Genomic DNA, 21362 nt, shown 5'->3' with positions numbered 1-21362 from the left:
TTCCTGAAAACAAAGACGTGCTCTTATACGTAATTACCGTTCAGATAACAAGGTCAGGAAATTGCATTGAAACAGAACTATTATCTAATCTATAAGCCTTTTATGGCATCACTGTATCTGTATTTTAGTATGCATATAAAAGATAGGTCTCTTTTTAAAAACATCACAAGGCTGTTGTCACACCTAAAAAAATTAACAACATTCATCAAATATCCTGTCAGTGTTCAAATTTCCCAGTTGCCTCATAATTTATTAACAGCAGGTTTGTTTGATTCAGGACAGAGTGATCCTTTTAGAAATTCAGTTGGATGATGTCACTGTCTTGCTTAGAATCTGTGCATGAGTTTGCATGTCTCTGGGGATGAAGACTCCAATCTACCTCAGCCCGCAAGGCTTGAGGTCAAGGTCAGGTCCCCACATACTGCTTCCACTCACCCTCATTCTCTGCCCTCAGCCAGAAGCCTCTTCCAGGGTTTTGACTGAGCTAGATCTTTGCTGCCCTAGCTTTGTGCATCTGGCCTCTCTGACCAGAGCAACTTCCTTCCATTCCTCCCAGAGCTTCTTCCTGGTCATCCTCAGCTCTCAGGTGCTATGTCCTCCCACTTTGCTTAATGACTCCACCCGAATAGGTAACTCCTTCCTCATTCCTCTATCTTGGCATCCTGTTTGTTCCTCTCACACCATTTCTCATTTTGTAGTTATTTTTTACTTGTTTTTTGACCGCCTGTTCCTTTGGACTCTTGAAGTTCCAGGAGGAAGGGACAGTTCTCTTCTGCTCATCGTGGTGCACCCTGTACCCAAGCACGATGCTTGGCATATAGTAGATGCTCAATATGAATTTGTCAAATTAATAAATTTGTTGAATTAATGTACTAATCGGAAACTATAGATGAATATTCAAAGTAAACTGCAAGGATTTGCAGTGCATTAAAAAAAATCCAGCCATCATTTACTGAGAACTTAGCAAGTATAGGGCAACAATGATATTGCTGTGATTGTTCAAAGGGAGAGTGAGTTAAAGGATCTTTTGGGATGTGTTTTTTTTTTCTTCTTTTTAATGATGACAGCTGGTTGTGTTAATCAACCCGTACATACATAATTAGGTAATGTCCAATTGTTTGGGCGTACTAAGCACTATGCAGATTGTCAGTGACTCCTTTGCCGTTACTCAACTCTGGGCTGACTCACTTTCCATCTGAAGTTTATGTAAATGAGCTGTCATACTCTTAGGGGATGTAGTGAGCTTCACTACCTTTTGCTAACTTTTTACCATTTTTTATCTGCCTTGTTTTCTGATATGTTTATCCATCTGGATAAAAATAGCAACCTGAAATGAGTAATAAAACACCACAAAAAGCAGATACTTGGGAGCTTTGCCTTTTGAAATGTGTCAAACTTCTCCACTGCCTATGTTTTGAAAATTAATCAGTATCTCTGGTTCTCCCTCTCTCCCCTTCTTCCTACCTTTCCCCTTTGTGTCATCATGCTTGTAGAACATTGTAGCTAGAACTCCTCAGAGACGAAGTGATGTTTGCATTAGGTACATATTTATAAATAATGTATAGTTCATTATCATGTATCATACACATTTAATAGTCTGAAGACTTAGCCACTAACAAATTTAAAGGACTCTGAAATTGCTGAACACTGAAGAGATGTTTGGGGATTTATACGTGATTTTTATTTTTGTGTAATTTCTGTGTTATTTATTTTATGTTTATTGTCCAGAGTGAAAGTATTCAAGCCAGCAAGGAGTATTTTTTTTATTACCTGTGAGCAGAATGATCTCAAAATGTGTTAAAGCTCCATGTAGCTCTGATAAAGTAGCATGTTTAAAGGTATAGGCATAGTTTTGGTCTCCCCTGTGGCAATGCAATTATAAGCTTTTAATTTCTATTTATTTTATCAGCAAAGAAAGTTTTCTGTGAGGGCACCTTGACTTTGCTTTTATGCAAACTTCAAAGCCAGCAGCGTAGTCTTTTCAAATCACTCTGGTTCCATGGTCACATCACCTTGTGCCTTTTGTGTCAAATATCCTGCTGCTTCCCTCTTATAAGGATACTTGTGATTGCATTTAGGGCCCAAACCAAATAATCTAGGATAATCTTCCCATTTTAAGATTATTAACTTAATTACACTTGCAAGCCTCTTTTCTCATATAAGGTAACATTCATAGGTTCCAGGGGTTGAGACTTGGATATCTTTGGGGCCATTAGTCAGCCTAACCACAGGTAAAAATAACATGCATGGTGGATATATATACAGTTTTAATTTCCTTCTTTGTTTCCAGTTCTCTGTAAGGACTTTATTATTTTAAAATCAGGAAATATCAGAGTACATTACCTGATACTTTTATAATCAGATTAAATTGTGAGCCACATCATAGAAACAGTCCAGTTCTAATATCTGTGCGAGCCCTTAAGGCAAGACAAGAAAGTTGTCAAGTCACTGACCATCTCTAAGCCTACTTTATTTTTTTGAGTTTCATCAAAATCAATTCAAATATTCTTTATCTAATATTAATTTTAAATTGCAGTTTCCATCTACATTGGAATGACGTTATATGTATATTTCATTCACTTCACTAATTTTACTTTTGTGCATTTAACCCATTTGACCGAAAACGTCACAGAACTTGACTTTCCCTTATTTAGTGTTTTTAAAAAGTCAGTAAGATATAAAATCCAATTCTAACTTGGGAGCATCAGACTGCTCTTACATTTTCCTTAAAAGAAAAGAGGTAATTCATTTTATTCCTCATTCAACCCTCTTTGATAGTGGTGAATCCCTGGATTAGGTGAAAAATCATTAAAAGGCCCTGTGGATTTTATAAAGCCAGGCTATTTGTATTTTTCTTGCTTGCTTCCCTAGGATAATCAAACAGTGATGGATTAGAATTAGGCTGCAGCAGAGATTGGGAAAAAAAAAAAATCTCCCGGCATCCCTTCCTGCAGGAGCATCGGCTTCAGCAGTGAGTGTAGCTGCCACTTTAACTGACATGTCTTAAATTCTGCCCTGGGAAACTCTGGGATGCTGTCAGCTGCCGGGCAACTTCTTTTCTTAAGCTCAGTAATTGAGAGTCTCACCGGAGACCAAGAAATAAAACAGAAATTGAGGATTTTTTTGCCTTTTAAATTGAGGATTGTCTCTTCTTTTCATTGGCTGTTACAAAATCTGGTAGAAGAGAGGGCATCTTCACAGTGGGGCTATATTAATTCCTTCAAAGTTACAGCTGCTCTAAACCTGTGAGTATGTTGCATTTATTTAGCTGTTCCTAGGGGTATGATTGCAGTGTTCTCTTTGGATCTGTGAGGATTTAATTTAAGGAAAGCTATGCTGATTAAAAAAATTGGAGTGAAATTTCACTGGAGACCTGCAGTTTTTGTTAATTGACATTGTCTTCATTAAAGCCTTCATGTCAAGCCTGCCAGGGCTACCCCCACCCCCCCATGTCTTTTTTTCTTAAGTTCCTGAGAGTGAGTGCTGAAATTGGAGAAAACAGTGAATCTTGCTGAGAAGGATTCAGTCTTCCTGGGATGCTATGGCTGGTTTACTGCTGCTGCAAGGTGTGCATGGGGCTGCAGAACAATGGAAGGATGATGACGGCTCACTTTGTATTTGCTGTGTTTGTCTTATGTCCTTTGTTGGCGTCGTTATGGCGTTTTGTTTTGTTAAGGTGATTAAAACCTTAAAAATGAAGTACCGTGGCATGCTGGCAGAATAGCGTCAGTAGTCATAGACTTCAACGCTGTCTGTGCTGTGTCGGGTTCAGCCAGTCTCTTTGTAGCAGATCACAGTAAATGGGAGTTACCCAAGAGTGACCTTTGCATGACCACCCTTTTCTAATTGTGCGTTTGAGTCGGTGCCATTTTTTTATCTGGTGACGCAGACCCTTTAGTCTAAACATCTGTCCTTAGTCATTGTGTCCCCTTTGGAATACACTGGAGGCTAGAACTGTATCCTTGCTGAATTTTTATTGAATCAATTTTGAACCTTTTGTAAAGAGAGAGGTTAAATTTTGGTTCCCTTGATAACCCCCATATGTTCTTGACTGGTCTTTGTTACATGAAAGTCTTATTATTTTAGTGATCTGATTCAGATCATTTGGTTACTGATCTCATTCCTTTATCTTAAAATCACATTAGCTAAAGAGATTTCTAAAAGTTAAGTTCAGAGATCAGTAATCAAAATACTTTTAAATACCAACTGTTAACAGTCGTCTTTGTAGATGCAGAATATATTATATGAGTTTTTTGGGTGCTAGTATTTTGATTGATTTCCTGCAGCATAAAAAATAAATCAAGGATTTTAAAAAAGAAACTCTCTACCACCCAGAGATCAAACATCTGCTGTTTTTATTTTTAAACATTTCGTCATTCCTAAATGCAGCAACTTTGAATTCAATGAGGAAAGAGTCCTAAAAATAGGAAATTCTTCCTTACCTAGACTGATAAAGAACTTATATTCATTCATTCCTTTCATTCATTCATTAACAAACGTTTACATTTGTCACAAAGCTCTTGCCAGGCTTTGGGGACATGATGCTGAACAAGATATTATATCTGCCCTCGTGGAGCAGATACTATTAGCAGGTGAGGGGAACATTCAGAAACTACCTAATTATTTCATTATATGTGTTGTAATTTTTCAACTGTAAAAGTATTGGTACTTTGTAGCCAAATATTTATATTAAAGACATACAAATACTTGCAAGTAATTCTGCCCCAGATCTTCTGGAGCCACAGATCCTTGGTATGCTTGACCTGGAAAGAGATTTTGAAAATAATTGAATTAGTTCAGCAAGCATGTGATAGGCACTATATTAAGTGCTGGTTTTTAGATCAGTAAATAAGGAATAAGCCCTGCTTTGGAGGAGGTCACAGTCTAGTCTATTGAGAGAGGGAGGGAAATTGGTTATGTTAGTATATTCTAGTATGTTACTGATTCATTAATTCAATACATATTTACTGAGTGTGTGCTGTAATGTTGGGCACTGTCATAGGCACTGTGCAGGGCACTGGGGGTGGGGTGGAGAGTAAGACAGGGATGCCCTGCCCTCTGGAAGCTCTTAGGGGCCGTGACAGAGAAATGATAGGATGCCATGAGAATACACATGAGGGGGAAGGGGCCTCAGTACCATTTACTGATCATCTCCAGTGGGCCAGCCATTAATTGGTACTCTCTGTGTGCATTAATCTTCCCTTCAATCCTGTAAACTAGTTACTATCTCTGCCGTAACAAGCAAGTAAATGGAGATGCAGAGAGGTTAAGTAATTTGCTGAAGGTCACACAGGAAGTGAGTGGAGGAATTAGAACTTGATCCCAGATGTGACTTGACTTCACATCTCTGCCCCTTCCAGTGGTCCCCAAACCTGGCTGCTTATTAGAGTTATCTGAGCTCTGGAGGGAGAACTGTGTTTATTACAGGCGTCCCTGAGGACTATGGGCAGTGAGGTTTAGGGACCATTCTTAGACTACCCCCTCAATTTACAGATGGGGGAGAGCGAAGATAGAGATCATACAGTAGTTAAAATGGGGCCAGTAGCTAGATTTCCTAGTCGCCATTCATTCCATTGCAGTATCTGGAAAGATATATACTAAGAAATCAAAACCAGAGTCAAGAGCAAACAACAGACCCAAACCAACCAACCAAATTAACAAAACAAAATAAAACAAAAACAAGATAGTAGCAACAAGAACCTGAACCTGTAAAGTGTTTGTCTGGTCTTGGCTCTGAAGAAGAACCCCTGGTAGCCCAGACAACCCCGATTCAGAGGTCTCCCTGTGCTGCCAGATGGTTACTACTTGAGAGTGAACTAGTTAGGACTTTTTTTTTTTAAAGAAAACAAAGCAGATATCTTGGCTTATTAATATTCATTCAGGCACTTCAGTTTATTGAGGGGTACAGACAAGAAACTGTTATTGGGATGTAATGGGATAAACTCTGTAGTATGGAGAAGGTCAGGGTTCTGTGGGAGCAAAGATGAGGGATGACCAACTTACACCTGGGTGATGGCAGGAGTTCAGAGAGATGCTGACCTTGTAGGGCTTTCTGGAGGAGGAGATGTCTGAACTGAGGCTGATATTGCTAGACACTAGTGGCAATCAGGTGTAGCAGCAGGGTTTATTAGGGCAAAGACCCTGAGATATGAGAGACCATTGTAAGAGAGGAAAACGTTCTCCTCTGTCCTCTTAGGTTCATGCTTGGGGCACTGCAAATTAAATGGATAAAAGACAGATTAGCAAGGGAAGAGAAAAACAAGTTTAATTGCATACGTACGTATGAAAGTTCACAAAGAAATGTGCCTCAAGGAGGTGGTTAGAATTTGGGGCTTATTTACCATCTAAACAAAGAATGATGAAGTGTGGAGAAGAGGCTAAATAAAAGAGTTTGGGGGCTTCTGGATGAGGGTAAGTTATGGGAAGATGATTAGAAAATGTATGTTAAAGAAGAATTGTTTAGTAAGTTTTTTATGCAGCTAAGAGTCCTCTCAGATCTTTGGACTAGTTTTCTTCCTGGTGTGGGAGAGGGAGACACCTTTACAAAAGGAAATTGATACCCTGATTTTAGATAAAAAGGAGGAGAGCAGAGAGCGAATTGCCTTCACCTTAAAATAATCTTTACGTGAAAAGGATATATTTTGGGGTGACATACTCTGATCCCCTTCACCATGGTCTCTTCAGGGTTTGCCAAGAAGCTTGAGAGGCCTGCAGTTCTGGTGAGGATAATCTGGGTAGAGAAAGACAGGTACCAAGGGTACCTTGCCAAGAAACTGTGGCAAGGGCCATGATGAGCCACTGAAGTGTCACTGAAGTATGCGTGGTGAAGTCATCTCACTCCTGGCTCTAAGACTCTGGCCAGTTATTTATAATTTAGGGCTTAAATAGGCTTTGATGGCTTAGGTAGAGAATTTAACATATTTGTGTGCATATACATATGAATGTACATAGAGATATATGCATGTGTATATATATATATATATATATATATATATATATATATATACACACACACACAACACATGCATAGAGATATTTATTGGTATAGATATATATCAATCATTGTTTTTATGGAAAATATGTTTTGATTTCCAACCCAGTACATCATAAACAAATTTATAAGATTATAACCCACTTGTGACTTTGTATAGTTTTTAATCTCCCATTTTTTGCATCAAATCTCTCATTTGGTTAGCAGAAGTCTCTGAGGCCTGTCATGAGATAAGGCATTTTGAGGCTCTGTGTGGTTTCCTGAACAAAGCAGTGAGGGAGGTTTAGCAGCTTTTTGCTGTGTCATCATTTTCATATCTTAGTGGAGAAGAAATGGATTAGATTCTTTTTAAAATGTCTTCTGTGTCAGGTTCGGTACCCATGGAAAGTCTGTCTTTGTATCTTAAATAACAACTGTGTTAATTGATCTCCCCTTTTACAGAGAAGGAAAACGAGGTGGGAAAATGTTAAATCAGTTGCCCAAAGTCATTCAGAGTGCTGACTGTGACTCCATGGTGCTAAAAGTTGGCCGATCTGTGCTCCTACAGGCTGTTGTATTGTGTCTCTTAGCCATGGGCTGACTGGGGGAATGTAGGCAGCCCCCTCCCTTTTTTTAATAAAGTCGCAGTGCCCTCTGCATATGAAAAATGCTTATAGGTTTTTTGACCTCATGCTCGGAGATCTTCCTATCGTTTTGACTTGCTTTCTACTTTTCAACACAAAATTTACACTTACGTCTTTGGCTCATTTTAGAAAGGGCAGGACTGCATCTATGGGCAGATTATACGAACATGAGTTTGACATGAATTTCATGCATAGCTTGTTTTTCTTCTGATAGTTCATCGGTTCACAGGTGTGGAAAGTCTTTTTTTAAAAATTTATTTATTTAATTTATTTTTGGCTGCGTTGGGTCTTTGTTGCTGCGTGAGGCTTTCTCTAGTTGCCGCAAGCAGGGGCTACTCTTTGGTGAGGTGCGTGGGCTTCTCATGGCAGTGGCTTCTCTTGTTGCGGAGCATGGGCTCTAGGCACGCGGGCTCAGTAGTTGTGGTGCACGGGCTTTGTTGCTCCATGGCATGTGGGATCTTCCCGGACCAGGGCTCGAACCTGTGTCCCTTGCATTGGCAGGCGGATTCTTAACCACTACGCCACCAGGGAAGACCCGGTGTGGAAAGTCTTTAGTGACCATTCAAGTGGTATGAATGGATTTCTTTGGTGATCGTTTTAGATTAGTGGGTTATAGAATATCTTATTTCAGGTCATTACAGGTGACTATATTTTAGAAACCAGGGAAGTGTGGGACCCAGACTTGACTTTCTTTTGTGGTTTGGGGCCGTAGTCATTATCTTCTTAGCTTAGTGGGTGGGGCAGAATTTGAGCCTTGCCATGAGCTAGCAAACTGGGCCTTAATATACAGCATTATGTGCCATCACCCCTCTTTAATATTAGCTTTTTTTAAAGGCAATATCATCCCTGTATAACAAAACCATTTTATGTGCCCACTTGGTACCACAGGCTGAATATATACAGTACACCACTATGAAAACAGCCACACATAGAAGAGCTAAAGAAAATTAAACTTTGGTGCTTAATTACCTGAGTATTTGTATGTTTCCCCTTGTGTTTTGCTTGTCTCATCTAGTAGATGTTTGTGGGGGAAGCCATAATATTTACTGTTAGCTGCTTGCTTGTGAATGAGGACTCCATGATATTCATGGGTACTTTCCGTGATCTACATAGGTGACATAAAATGCCAAGTATTGATATTGTGTTTGGCACAAGGGTGCTAATATATATAGAATAAACACAAATGTCATTCATTCAACCAAAACTTATTGAGCTTCTCTGGGCTAAGAGAGTCCTTGTCCTTAAAAAGCTTGTAAGCTACTCACAGCAACTGAAAAGTAGACCATTCATAATACTATGATGGGTTTTAAATTCTGACCATGGAACCCAGAGGAGAGACACATTATCTAGCCTGGAAAACTTTTGGGTAGCCTTGATTTTTCTTTCCCTCATGGATCATGAGACAAATGAAAGGAAAGCTTGTTTTCAACATTGCTTTTTAGAAATTTCTTTTTTTGCTAATCTTTGTTTTAGGTGGTGTTTTAAAAGAAATGATAAACAGTTACCCCCATTCAGTGTTATGCTGAAAACCTCCATTTGCTCTGCATCCTGAAAAGGGTCTGCATCCCTCCTTTGAGGGACTAAGGAAAGTGGCAAAGTGCCACTAAGTGGCCTCTGGCTGTGACTGCGGGAAACTTGAACTGCTGAGTAGCAGGAGTGCAGTGGTCTGTCTAATGGGAAGTTCTTGGCCCCAATCACTTAACTCTTCTAACAACATCAGCCCCACATTTATGTCATGTTCCAGTTTAAAAAGTGATTTTACAAAATGGAATGCATTGCTTCCGCAGAGCATCCCTGTGAGGTAGACAGGACAAATGTATTGTTAGCCCTCTTCTGGCTTTTGTGTGTGTGCTGCTTTCTCCCCCCCCCCCTTTTTTTAAAAAATAAATTTATTTATTTATTTATGGCTGCGTTGGGTCTTCGTTGCTGTGCACAGACTTTCTCTAGTTGTGGTGAATGGGGGCTACTCTTCACGGCAGTGCGTGGGCTTCTCATTGCGGTGGCTTCTCTTGCTGTGGAGCACAGGCTCTAGGCACACGGGCTACAGTGGTTGTGGCACACAGGCTCAGTAGTTGTGGCACACGGGCTTAGTTGCTCCGCGGCATGTGGGATCTTCCCGGACCAGGGCTTGAACCCGTGTCCCCTGCATTGGCAGGCGGATTCGTAACCACTGTGCCACCAGGGAAGTCCCCCATTTTTCTTTTTGTTTTTATCGTTGTAAAATACATGTAACATACACTTTAACCGTCATCACCACCACTGCAGTAGTATTAATAAATACAGTCATAATGTGGTGCAACAATCACCACCATTCACCTCCGTAACTCTTTTCATGTTGTAAAACGTAAACTCTACACACGTTAAACAGTAGCCTCCCTGCTTTCTACTCACCCCACCCCCAGCCCCTGGCAGAGGTGAGGGATTGGTCCATAGTCACACTGCTTGCACAGCTAGGGTAGAATCCAGCATTCTGCCTGTGTTGCAGCATGCTTTCTCCTAATTCGCACTATAGTACGGAACTGAAGAAGGATAATTAAAAGATGAGGTAGAAGTTTTCCACTAGATATAAGAGAACCTTCCAATAGGGAAAGGATTTTCTTTTAAATTAAAAAAAATCAGTAAAAAAAAAACCCCAGCAAAATGAAACAGGTGCTGTGTATATCTCTTGCCAACTAACATTCTATTGTTACTTGTTTTAAATAACGTGGAGTACAGTTTGCTTTGCCTAAGGAAAGAAGCTGAAAAGATACAGGCTCTGATTTTAGTTTCCAACTCTGTCAGTGATTTGCTGTGGCTCTGGGCAAGAAAAACAGCATCTATTGGGGTACTTTCTTTTTTCTAAAGAGACAGTAAGTCCCACCCTCCATTTTCTTAGTGAGTAGGGTCTGGGCATGATTTATCTTTTATCCAAAAATGAACTTTTATTCTTTTCACCTGTCCTCACTTTGCCCTGGAACTCTCGTCTCCCTTGAGGATGGGAAAAAAACCATTAAGTTGTCAATTAAACATGACATCATCTGTTCAAAATTCAGACAGCCTCTTTCGGAGGGACTCAGATTTTCTTGGGGGAGTAGGAGAGGTAAATGCCCAGGCAAGTAAAAATTTAAACTCTGCATCGGGCTGACATCTCCCTTCTCAAAGGTTCCCCCTTCCTCTCCTCCTTCCCAGATGGCCTCTGGGGGCAGGAGGAAGTGACACAGGGATGGAGCCCTGGTCTGGGTGTTGCTCTCTGGTTGACCTCTCATCGGCTATTTTTGCAGTGACCTCTGTCCTTGCTGCCTCTGCTCCTGAAGCACACCTGTGATGGCTGGACCTGTTGGTGTGCCCATGACCCCAAGGGCTTGGCATTCTCCACTGGTGTTGGCTGGTCCACAGGTGCCGGAGGCCTAGTGGCGACTCCTATTTAATCCCTGTTCTCTGCCCTTTGCTATAGGAGCTGTCTTTTAAAAACATCTTATTTTGCAGTAACTCCATACTTAGAGTAAAGGTATGAGAATAATACAGAGAACTTCTCTATACCTTGAATCCCTTTTTAACATTTTGCCACATTTGTGTATTATTCTCTGTCTGTATACTCACTATTTGTATTTTTCTGCATCATTTGGGAGTAGGATACAGCTCCAGAGAAGCTGATCTAGAAGGATGAATTGGAACCTTCCAAGTGAACAAGGGAGGGAAGTGTCTGGAAATAGCTCTCGTATTATTTCTTTTTCTCTGCTTTCCTCTAACTCTTCTTTCTTCCAAGTTAAGTTTCTCCACTTCCTTGAGCTCTTCCTTTTATGGACAAGCACAAAGAATATAAAAACCACCCAAGTCCTTCGGATAATATGAAGGTTTATAATTTTGATCGAGGAAGCCTTTTTTTAATAAGTCTAAGCATGAATTTTTTAGGGGTAGTTTATCTAGTTTATAAATTCACTAGTATCTCACCTAATAGAATAATTATATCCTGTGTTGGTGCTTGCCCTCTGGCCTTTTTCAGCTTTTTAGATCTTCCCTCTAAAGGGTAGGATTAGTATGGCAAAAAAAAAAAATGTTGAAATTTCTTTCCTTTGATTCTTTTCTTAAATTTATTTATTTTTAATTTATTTATTTTTGGCTGCATTGGGTCTTCGTTGCTGCACGTGGGCTTTCTCTAGTTGCGGTGAGCGGGGGCTACCCTTCGTTGCGGTGCGCGGGCTTCTCATTGCAGTGGCATCTCCTGTTGCGGAGCACGGGCTCTAGGCACACGGGCTTCAGTAGTTGTGGCCTGCAGGCTCAGTAGTTGTGGCTTGCAGGCTTAGTAGTTGTGGTGCACGGGCTCAGTAGTTGTGGCTCGCGGGCTCTAGAGCGCAGGCTCAGTAGTTGCGGCACATGGGCTTAGTTGCTCCACGGCATGTGGGATCTTCCCGGACCAGGGCTCGAACCCGTGTCCCCTGCGTTGGCAGGCAGATTCTTAACCACTGCGCCACTGGGGAAGCCCCTTTCCTTTGATTCTGATAGCATAGGTGGCAGGCGAGGGGGTGAAGTTGACAGTAACATGTATTTGGGGAGTGCCTGGTAATTTCTGGGCTGTTCTGCTCTCCCAGCAGCAGGAGTAGCACCTCCCTTTTTCCTCTGATCGCTGGCCATGAGAATGGCTATTTGAAAACATCATCCATGGGACAGAATTTGGTCTGATGAGCAGTTTTCTTTGGTAAGAAAGACAGGTTGATCATATGGGCAATAATATGAAACAGTAGGTTTTCCGGAAGTCTGTCGGTGGCGCCCCTGGAGTCCTGTGTCATAGCTCCAGTGGGCGCCATTCCTACTGTAGGTTTCATAATGGTGCCTCCTGGAGCACATCCACTGGTCTTTCTTCATGCATTTCTCTTGTCCCCTAAAGAGAGATTTTAACTTTGATGAAAAAGCCTCAAAGATATTAAGTGTCTTTTTATTAATTTTTGAAATTTTATTTCATTTTTTTCTTTTTTAAATGGGCTAGCTTGTATTTCATCCTGCAGGAACATAGCTCATTGTATCGGATTTATTGGGGGAAATTAAATTTGAATTGATTCTGCTAACTATGATTTGAATGAGAGAAAAAGTATAAAAAATGAATCTGTAAGCTTTTCATCTGAGAATAGTTCTACATAGTGATTAAAAATTAGAGCGGTATGAAACTCGATAATAAAAGGCAAGTAACCCAATTAAAAAATGGCCAAAGAACCTGAACAGGCATTTTTCCAAAGAAGACATACAAATGGTTAATATGTAGCTAAGCAGATACTCAATATCCGTCATTAGACAAATGGAAATCAAAACCACAATAAGATACCATCACACCCGCGAATATGGACAGTAACACGTGTTGTCCGAGATGTGGAGAAACTGAAATTTTCATACATTACTGGTGGGAATGTAAAATTACACAGTCACTTTGGAAAATGGTCTGGCAGCTCTTCAGAATGTCAAACATAGAGTTACCATAGGATTCAGCAATTCCACTCCTAGTTATACACCAAGAGAAATGAAGTATATGTCCACACAAGAACTTGTACATGAATATTAATAGCAGCATTATTCATAATAGCCAAAAAGTGGAAATAACCCATATACCCATCAACTAATGAAATGACAAATGAAGTGTGTTATATCTATGAAATGGATTATTATTTGGCAGTAAAAAGGAATGAAGTACTGATACATGCAACAGCTCAAATAACTCTCGAAAACATTATGCTAAGTGAAAAAAACCAATCATGAAAGACCACATATTATATAATTTCATTAATATAAAACATCCAGAATAGGCAAATCTGTACATACAGGAAGTAAGTTAGTGGTTTCTTAGGGCTAGAGGTGGAGGGACATGCGAAGCGATTGCTGGTGGATGGATATAGAGTATCTTTTGGGTGACAAACTGTAAAATTAGATTGTGGTGAAAGTGACATACTATCTATGAATATTAAAAACCATTGGCTATATAATTTAAATGAATGAATTGTATGGTCTGTGAATAATGTATCAATAAAGCTGTTTAAAAACTTACAGAAATTAAAGCAGTAAAATCAGGGCAAAATAAGGACACATTTTCTAGCATACCTATACCTGTAAATGAAATATGATGTACTGTTTTTCTTAGCCTCTATAAGCCCAATAACAATATTTTTCTCTAGCTAAAAATACATTTTTTTCCTGACATTTGAGTTTAACGTCTAGGTTATACTCAGAAGTGGAACAGACAAGTCATTTTTTTCAGTTAAAATTTTACTAACTGTGCTTGCTTTGGTGGTACACATTCTAAAACTAAAGCAATATAAGAAACATCTAGCATGGCATCTTTGCAAGGGTGCACTTACCTCAGTGCAGGGTTTTATGTATATTTCCTTCCTTTATTGAAGGAAGTAAGAGAAGACCTGAATAAATGTGTATAGATGTGAAAAATATAATATTGTAAAGTTTACAATTCTCTGCAAAATCTCTGAAAATGTAATGAAGTCCCACTCAAAACCTCAGCAGGACTTTTCTTAGAACTTTACAATAATTGATTCTAAAATTTGTAAATAAGAATGAAGTTGCAATAGCAGTCCCAGACACCCCCCCTCCCCCAAAGAGCATTTAATAAAGTAGAGGGCTTGCCCATTGTCATATAGGATCTAATAAAGCCAAGCTAATGAAAGTTGTGTCAATGGTGCAGACAGAGGCAAATAAGTGAATGGATCAAAAGAGTGCCTGAAACTGCCCTGTACATGTATGGAAACCTGCCCTGGGTTAGAGATAGCAGCGTCATTCATTACGTTGTAGTGTGATAATTTTAGCGTGAACGCATGTCAAACATTTACTTATCAATGAGGAAATCATCAAGATGGTGAAACTGTTCCAAGAGCATTTGGGGAACTGAAGAAAGAATGTTCGAATAAGATTTGTTATATACAAAACTGGTTAATCTCCTACAAGGCAATAAAACCATAACCGTACCAAATTATTTGCATATGTACCAGACAAAAAAAATCTGCAAGTTAACATATTATTTTATAGAATATAGACCTTAATCAATAGAAAATAGCAAGTCAAACAAGGATATATCCCTTATAGAATGAAATATTCCTTGGGTGGGCCTGTTAGACAATGCTCCAAGATGGCATTGAGTGGGCATGCGATCTTTTTTTTTATCTTATTTCAAAACTACTGAGTAGCTGAAGGATGAGTTATTCATTGCTGTTGGGATAATTGCCTATCCATAGGGGAAACAATTAAATTTAGGTCACACTGTACACAAAAGTGGATTCTAGATATACTTGTGTGTTAAATTATTTTCTCCATGTATTTAAGCATTTCTCATAAAAAAGGGGAAAATAGTTCTTGATAAAATACTAGATAGTAGTTTACTATCTAGTAAGTGAGTGAATTAGGTCTATAAAAAAAAAACTGAATAAAAAAATCAGTTTGGGGCTTCCCCGGTGGCGCAGTGGTTGAGAATGTGCCTGCCAATGCGGGGGACATGGGTTCGAGCCCTGGTCTGGGAAGATCCCACATGCCGCGGAGCAACTAGGCCCGTGAGCCACAGCTACTGAGCCTGCGTGTCTGGAGCTTGTGCTCCGCAACAAGAGAGGCTGCGACAGTGAGAGGCCCGCGCACCGTGATGAAGAGTGGACCCCACTCGCTGCAACTAGAGAAAGCCCTTGCACAGAAACCCAACTCGCACAGAAGACCCAACACAGCCAAAAATAAATAAATAAAAATTTTTTAAAAAAATTAAAAAAAAATCAGTTTGTAGCATGATGTACTTATTGTGATATTAATATGAATTTTAAAATACTGTAGAATTTCTGGGACTTCATGTACATGTATATAAAAGCATAAAAAACTAAACTTTTGTACCCCAGAAAAATGAAAAAAATCTAGTATTGTTTTATTAATAATTATTAAGTTCTGCTAAATTTAAGTGTTTTCTGCCTGGTAAAGATGCTATAATTGTAGCTTTGAAACATGCAACATTTACCTGACAAAACAGACTTGATTTTAGCAGAACTTAATTAATTTAGTGTTTTATATATATGGTATGTCAAATCATTGGGGTAAAGATACAGGCTTTTAAAAATTATCTTGGGAAAAATGGCAAAAGATTAAGAAAAATGCACAGCACTATCTTGTACCATATACTCAAATTATAAATGGATCAACACATTAAATATTAAAAAAATAAGCAGCATGGTAAAATTATGTTATATAATCTTTGTGGAGGGGAGGTTTTCCTAAGTGTGCCCTCAAAATCAGAAATATTAAAGGGAAATGATTAATATTGATTATATAAAAATTTCAATATTGGGGAGAATTTTAAAATTAAAGATAAGGCAAATGAGAAATGGGGACATTTTTATATACATTTCAGAGAACATATTTTTCTAGCCCTTATAAATGAATCTGTAAGGGAACAGATAGGCAAGAACGGTCCAAAAGGCTAGACAGCCCTTTGAATCTATCTATTCCTCTTTCTCTGCTTGTAAACTGAGATGTCAGTCAGTACCCTGGAGTCTGGTTTACCTAAGTGCTTAGGGCTTCCTCCATTCTCCTGGTAAGAAGTTCTTGTGATGGAAAATAACATGCCTTCAAGCTACATTTCCACTTAACCGTGGCGTTTTCTTTTCTCCCATCACCCACACCCAACCACCCTTGTGAAAAGAACCTTGATTTTCCCCTAACCTGATGTATGAAATTTAGGAAACTTGACATGTTCAAGAAAAGATGAATGTTGAATATAAAATATTACCGGGTATTGGGAAGTCTGAAGGTAGAATATAATCAAACTCCACTTAATGTACAATAAGGGTATTGACATCTTAGAATTAAAAAAAAAAGAAGCTTTTCTAAAGGGATGGTCAGTAACCCTTTCCTCTCTTCTCTATGGCTTGTGGACAGTTAAGGTGAATCGTCAATGGGAGGTTGACGATTCTGTTATATACAGGGCAGGGCTTATTCTTAAGCTCTATGGAAGTTTCCTTCTCTGCAGTAGGCTTGCCTCTGCGTGTGTCTGTGAGGTAGATCTAGGTCAAAATGTGGCCTAAGATTCTGCAAACCAGATTGGTCTCCAGCTCCTCTATGTTACCTCGGCATTCTGTGGTATAAATATATAATGGGAAACAAGGCAGTTTTTAAAACATAAGATATTTTACAAAATACTTGCCCTTTCACTCCAGAATTTATCCTTAGGAAATAATCAGGCAAGGGAGTAAAGGGGCTTATTGCAGTATTGTTTGTATTGATAATTGCCAAACATTGGGAGCAGCTAGCATGCCTCAAAATGAGGGATAGGTAACAAATTATGTTACCTCTATTCAGTAGACTGCTATGTGGACACTATGATAGAGCAACTCTGTATTTGTTGAGAAGAAAAGATTCAGGATAAATTAAGCATATAATGAAGGAAGCCAGAATATGTTATCCCAAAATACGTATGCCTCTTTGACATAAAAATCATTTTGAGCTGAAGGCAATCAAGAAGCAGTAAACACTGAAAAAGTTCCCTCTTTCTGCCTAAAGGTAGGACATAAATTCTGTTTTTACTGGAGACAGACTCGTACAGCTCAGAGAGTCTGCAGACAAATCTTGTTAAATTAACCCTTATTTATTCCAGGTTATTCCTTCACCATTTACCCCTAGGCCTTCACCATTTGTTTTGCCAATTCTTGACAAATGTATTGTTTCTTTGTCAGAAAGGTATAAAAGATTTCTGCTCTGCTCACTTCTTTGGGTCTTCATTCTCCTATGAAGGTTCTGACGTACATGTAACCATTCAATTAAATTTGTGTGCTTTTCTCTTGTTGCTCTGTCTTTGTCAGTTTAATTTCCAGACCCAGCTGGGGGCCCTAAGAGGGTTGAGGAAAAATTTTTCCTCCCCTACAGTAATATACCATTTCAATTAAGAAAAATATAGACAGATAGATTTACTTGGGAAAAGATTTGGAAGGATATATACAAGCTACAATGTTACCTTTGGGTGGAGAGTTTTGGGGGGTGATTTCATTAATTTCTTTTTTGTGTACTGGAATATAAAGAAAAATAAGTTTATTTTATTGGGGCTGTATTTCAGGAATATTCACCATGTAACTGAGTGGATTCTGCTATTTGATTTTCAAAACTGATAAGAAATGGAAGTGAGATAATATAAATAATTGAAGGACTTGTGTTGTATACTTTAATCTATGTAGACTTTTCCTGTAAGACAAAGATGTAACAACCTCACTGCCTTTTTATTAACAGGCCTTCTCGTGTAGATATGGCAACAAGCAGCCAACACTTCTCATCATTTGATACAAAACAGGCATCCGGACAGCACCGAACATCTAATATGAAAAGGTCAGGAAGGGGGTGGTGCGGGTATTCCTGGGGGACTGGGAGAGCAGTCCAACCCTTGGGTAAATTGCAGTGTTGATGTTACGATAGGGCTTTGTGTTTTACTAATGGGTAGGGTGGGGAGAAGCCTGGGCAGGTGTAGTGCCCATTTTACAAATTAGGGATGGAGTCTCGGAGCTCCTAAGGGATTTAGTGAGTAGGTGACCCTGTTACATAAAAACAGAAACAAAACCAAATTCAACTCTTGGGGTACAACTCCCTCTTGAGCCTTTTTTTTATCTTATAAAATTTTAACCATTTATTTTATTATGAAATAATGTAACCATATTGCCAAGCATGGGAAGATGGAGGAAAGAAGAATTATGAGCACTTTAACACGGACTGTTAGAATTTTGGTATATTTCATTCCAGTCTTTTCTCTAGGCATGTGCTCCTTGATATAGATGTAGCCATACCTTTTTCATTGAACATTGTATTGTGATTGTTTTTCTAATTGTATTCTTCTTGTAACCTTGGCTTAAAAGTGCATTTAAGAAGCATTTGTCGTAGAAAATTCAGGAAATATACAAAAGCACAAAGGAGAGATAAAATATGTATTACCATCACCATAACTGTTTTTTGGGTGTGTATTCTTTCTTTTTCTCTTCATATATAGAGATATTAATTTTTTTTCTAAATTGGGATCATATTAATTTTACTCTTTGGTAACCCACTTTTCAAAGCATAATATATCGTGACATTTTTCCTTTCCACTGAATATGTTTTATAATATCATACTTGATTGCTAAGTATGATATTCCTTTCCGCCCATTTTAGAATTATTTTAGCCAGTTGTCACTTTTTGAATATGTAAGTTGTTCCTTTCTTGGTTATTAAGGCAACTCTGTTAAAGCTTTATTTTATACCATGAAAAAGTGCTTTCCATTTATCCTTACGGGTTTATTAAACTTTAAATTATACAGCACGTCTTCGGCATTTTAGATTTTGCATTTGAAATTTCAGCTACTTTTGAGTATGTTCACAATACTCATGGGCTTGGCAGTTTGTCTTAGGACTCAACCCTCACAATATAAGGAAGGGGTGAAATATTTATAAGGATTGAGGAATGGAGATGAAGTTGAAAATAACTTCTCAGGATCTGAAGGCGTTTATTTTCCACATTACTTTTTAATTTCATATGTCTCTGCTCATGGAAATCGGAGCTATCTTCAGAAATATGTATTCCTCCCTCATAGTTGTCCTCTAACTGATCTGATAGTTTCCTAGGTAACCACTGCATCAACATTTATATAATGCTGCGTTTGAAAGCTGGGATAAAATAAATTTAAAAAATATTACTGAAAGCAGTGATAAATTAAGGGTATAGCATTCAGAGAGAGCTCTGGGCTGGATGGGTAGACTGGGAATTTTCAGCATATGTGTAGTTTTGAAGGCATGAACTGTACGTGCTCTTTCCAAGAGAGAGCAAAACAAATGAGAAGAGAGTGGAGGAAGGAAGCCCCATGAACACAGACATTGAAGGAGCAGCTAATGGAATGATTTCATGCAGCGCTTTGGAGGTTTGAGGGACAGGACGATTAAATGAGATGGTAGCTGCAAGATGGGCAAGGGGTTGGGGAGGGGTGAGTTCTGGAATGAGGTCAACAGAGCCAGGTGTTGCAAAGAGGTCTACGTGGATAAAGGCTGGAAAGCATCCTTTGTATTTTGTAGCTAGGTCATCATAGACCTTTAGCTTAGAGGGTTTCAAGGAACCCTCTAAGCTAAAGGGGCAGGAGCCAGGCTGCAGTGGAAGATGAATGGGAGGAGGGTAAGTAGGGAAAGTGAGAGTCAACTCTCATTTGAAGCTTTTGCCTATGAAGAGAAGGAGTGGGAGAAGTTAAGGAGAGAAAACAAAATCGAAAGTTATCTTTTTGGCTGGTTTTACTTTAAGTAGAAATGAGTGAGATTTGTGCGTTTTCTGAGTTGGAAAGAGGGCAGAGAGGAAAAGGTTAAAGACATATAAAGGAAGAAACAGAAGGGAAACGTAGGAAGTATAGTATTAGCATTTGTAGGTTTCGTTTTAAAATTAAATTATTAAAATTCAGATTTTTCTTTAAAAAAATGAAACAATAAAAATTCCTACTCTGCCTTTCAATCAACAGGTCTTCTAATGCATTTGTAAAAACAAGCACTTGTAAATTTATTGTGAAGCAGCCCAGAAGGACATCTGCAAAGTTGAGCAATGCTTCAGACTTGAGCAAGTATGTGGGTAGTTAGAGCGCATAGAGCATAATAGCACCCTAGCTAATGTATACTCCCCGTGTGACTGCTCCACTGACACCCGGTGTATTGCTCCTCCACACAAAGCTGTGAGGCAATCAAGGAGGGAGTTTAGTCACTGTTTCATAAACGAGCAATCCTGGATGGCAGGTGACATACCCAAGGTGCCTCAGCCAGGCAGTGATTGATTTGCATCTTGATGCTCCATCTCTCATTTCCTGGCCAGAGCATCTTTAGTGATGAACCCATGTGCTTCCCCAGTTGTAATCCCTCTCATCTGTTTAGTCTTACAAAGTGTTTTGACAACCATGGTTTCTTTTGATTATACTTCACCTTGAAAGAGCCAGGAAAGAATCTTTCCATGTAAGGATCCTGATGTCGAGAGGAGTGCATGGATAACTGAAATGCCTTGCAAAACTCTGAAATATTTTGAGTTCGAGTTATCGCCCGTGTCCTTACAGGGCACCAGTGACAAAGTTGCAGACATTTGCTAAGTTCTGTGTTCGTCACTTCATATCTGTTGGCACCCAGAAGCAGTTGTGTTAAAGTCACTTTTGGAAAAAGGAGGAAAGACTTTCCACCCTGGCCCCAAGCCTTCCCATCATTTCCTGCTCTTACCATATCTTTTTGAGTTGAGAGACATGTTGTTTGGCCTTCCGTGGGAAATGGAATGACGACAAGGTTGCCCACTTTTAAATCTCTAAGACAAAGTATATTTTGTCTTCTTGATCTACTTGAGAAACTTGTCGAAAGCAGGAAGAAGAACAGAGGTATCGCATCTCAGGATTAAAGGAATGGAGAGCAAACCAGTTACAGACATTTTAATACTTCACTTATCAAACCTAGATCATAGCTCAGCATGGGCACAGACCATTGGTAGCTTTAATTATTACCTGACGAAAGCTGGCATATGCGAATCCCAGAGTTATGCAGGGAGTTCTGGTCACCCGGAAGCCTGAGTTTTAAAGACTGTTTAGTAGGATGAGATTTTCAAATGGCTAAATCATTAAGGTTATGGGCAAATTTTGACTAGAGGCTTGTGAGAGAGAGGAGGGACCCTCTCTTGGATTGTTTAGTCAAGAATGCAGCATAGAGGGAGTTGCTGTTTAAAGGGTATAGGGTTTCAGTTTTGCAGGATGAAAACGATCCGGGGGTTAGTTGCACAACAATGTACA

General features: G+C 39.1%; 1 protein-coding gene across 3 annotated transcripts in view; it reads left to right on the top strand.

Annotated features, from left to right (window-relative positions):
* The window catches only part of TTC39B (tetratricopeptide repeat domain 39B), a 134669-nt gene that overhangs the window by 48886 nt on the left and 64421 nt on the right, over positions 1-21362 (top strand). For all 3 annotated transcript variants that reach the window (XM_061199069.1, XM_061199067.1, XM_061199068.1), the window contains one exon: positions 17836-17931. In XM_061199069.1, the coding sequence (XP_061055052.1) occupies positions 17836-17931 (96 nt within the window). The remainder of the gene's footprint in view (positions 1-17835; positions 17932-21362) is intronic.

The sequence above is a fragment of the Eubalaena glacialis genome, chromosome 9 (genome assembly GCF_028564815.1).
Source record: "Eubalaena glacialis isolate mEubGla1 chromosome 9, mEubGla1.1.hap2.+ XY, whole genome shotgun sequence".
NCBI classification, from domain to species: domain Eukaryota; kingdom Metazoa; phylum Chordata; class Mammalia; order Artiodactyla; family Balaenidae; genus Eubalaena; species Eubalaena glacialis.
Note: the sequence above shows the minus strand (reverse complement) of the source record. Positions and strands in the feature narration are given on the sequence as shown.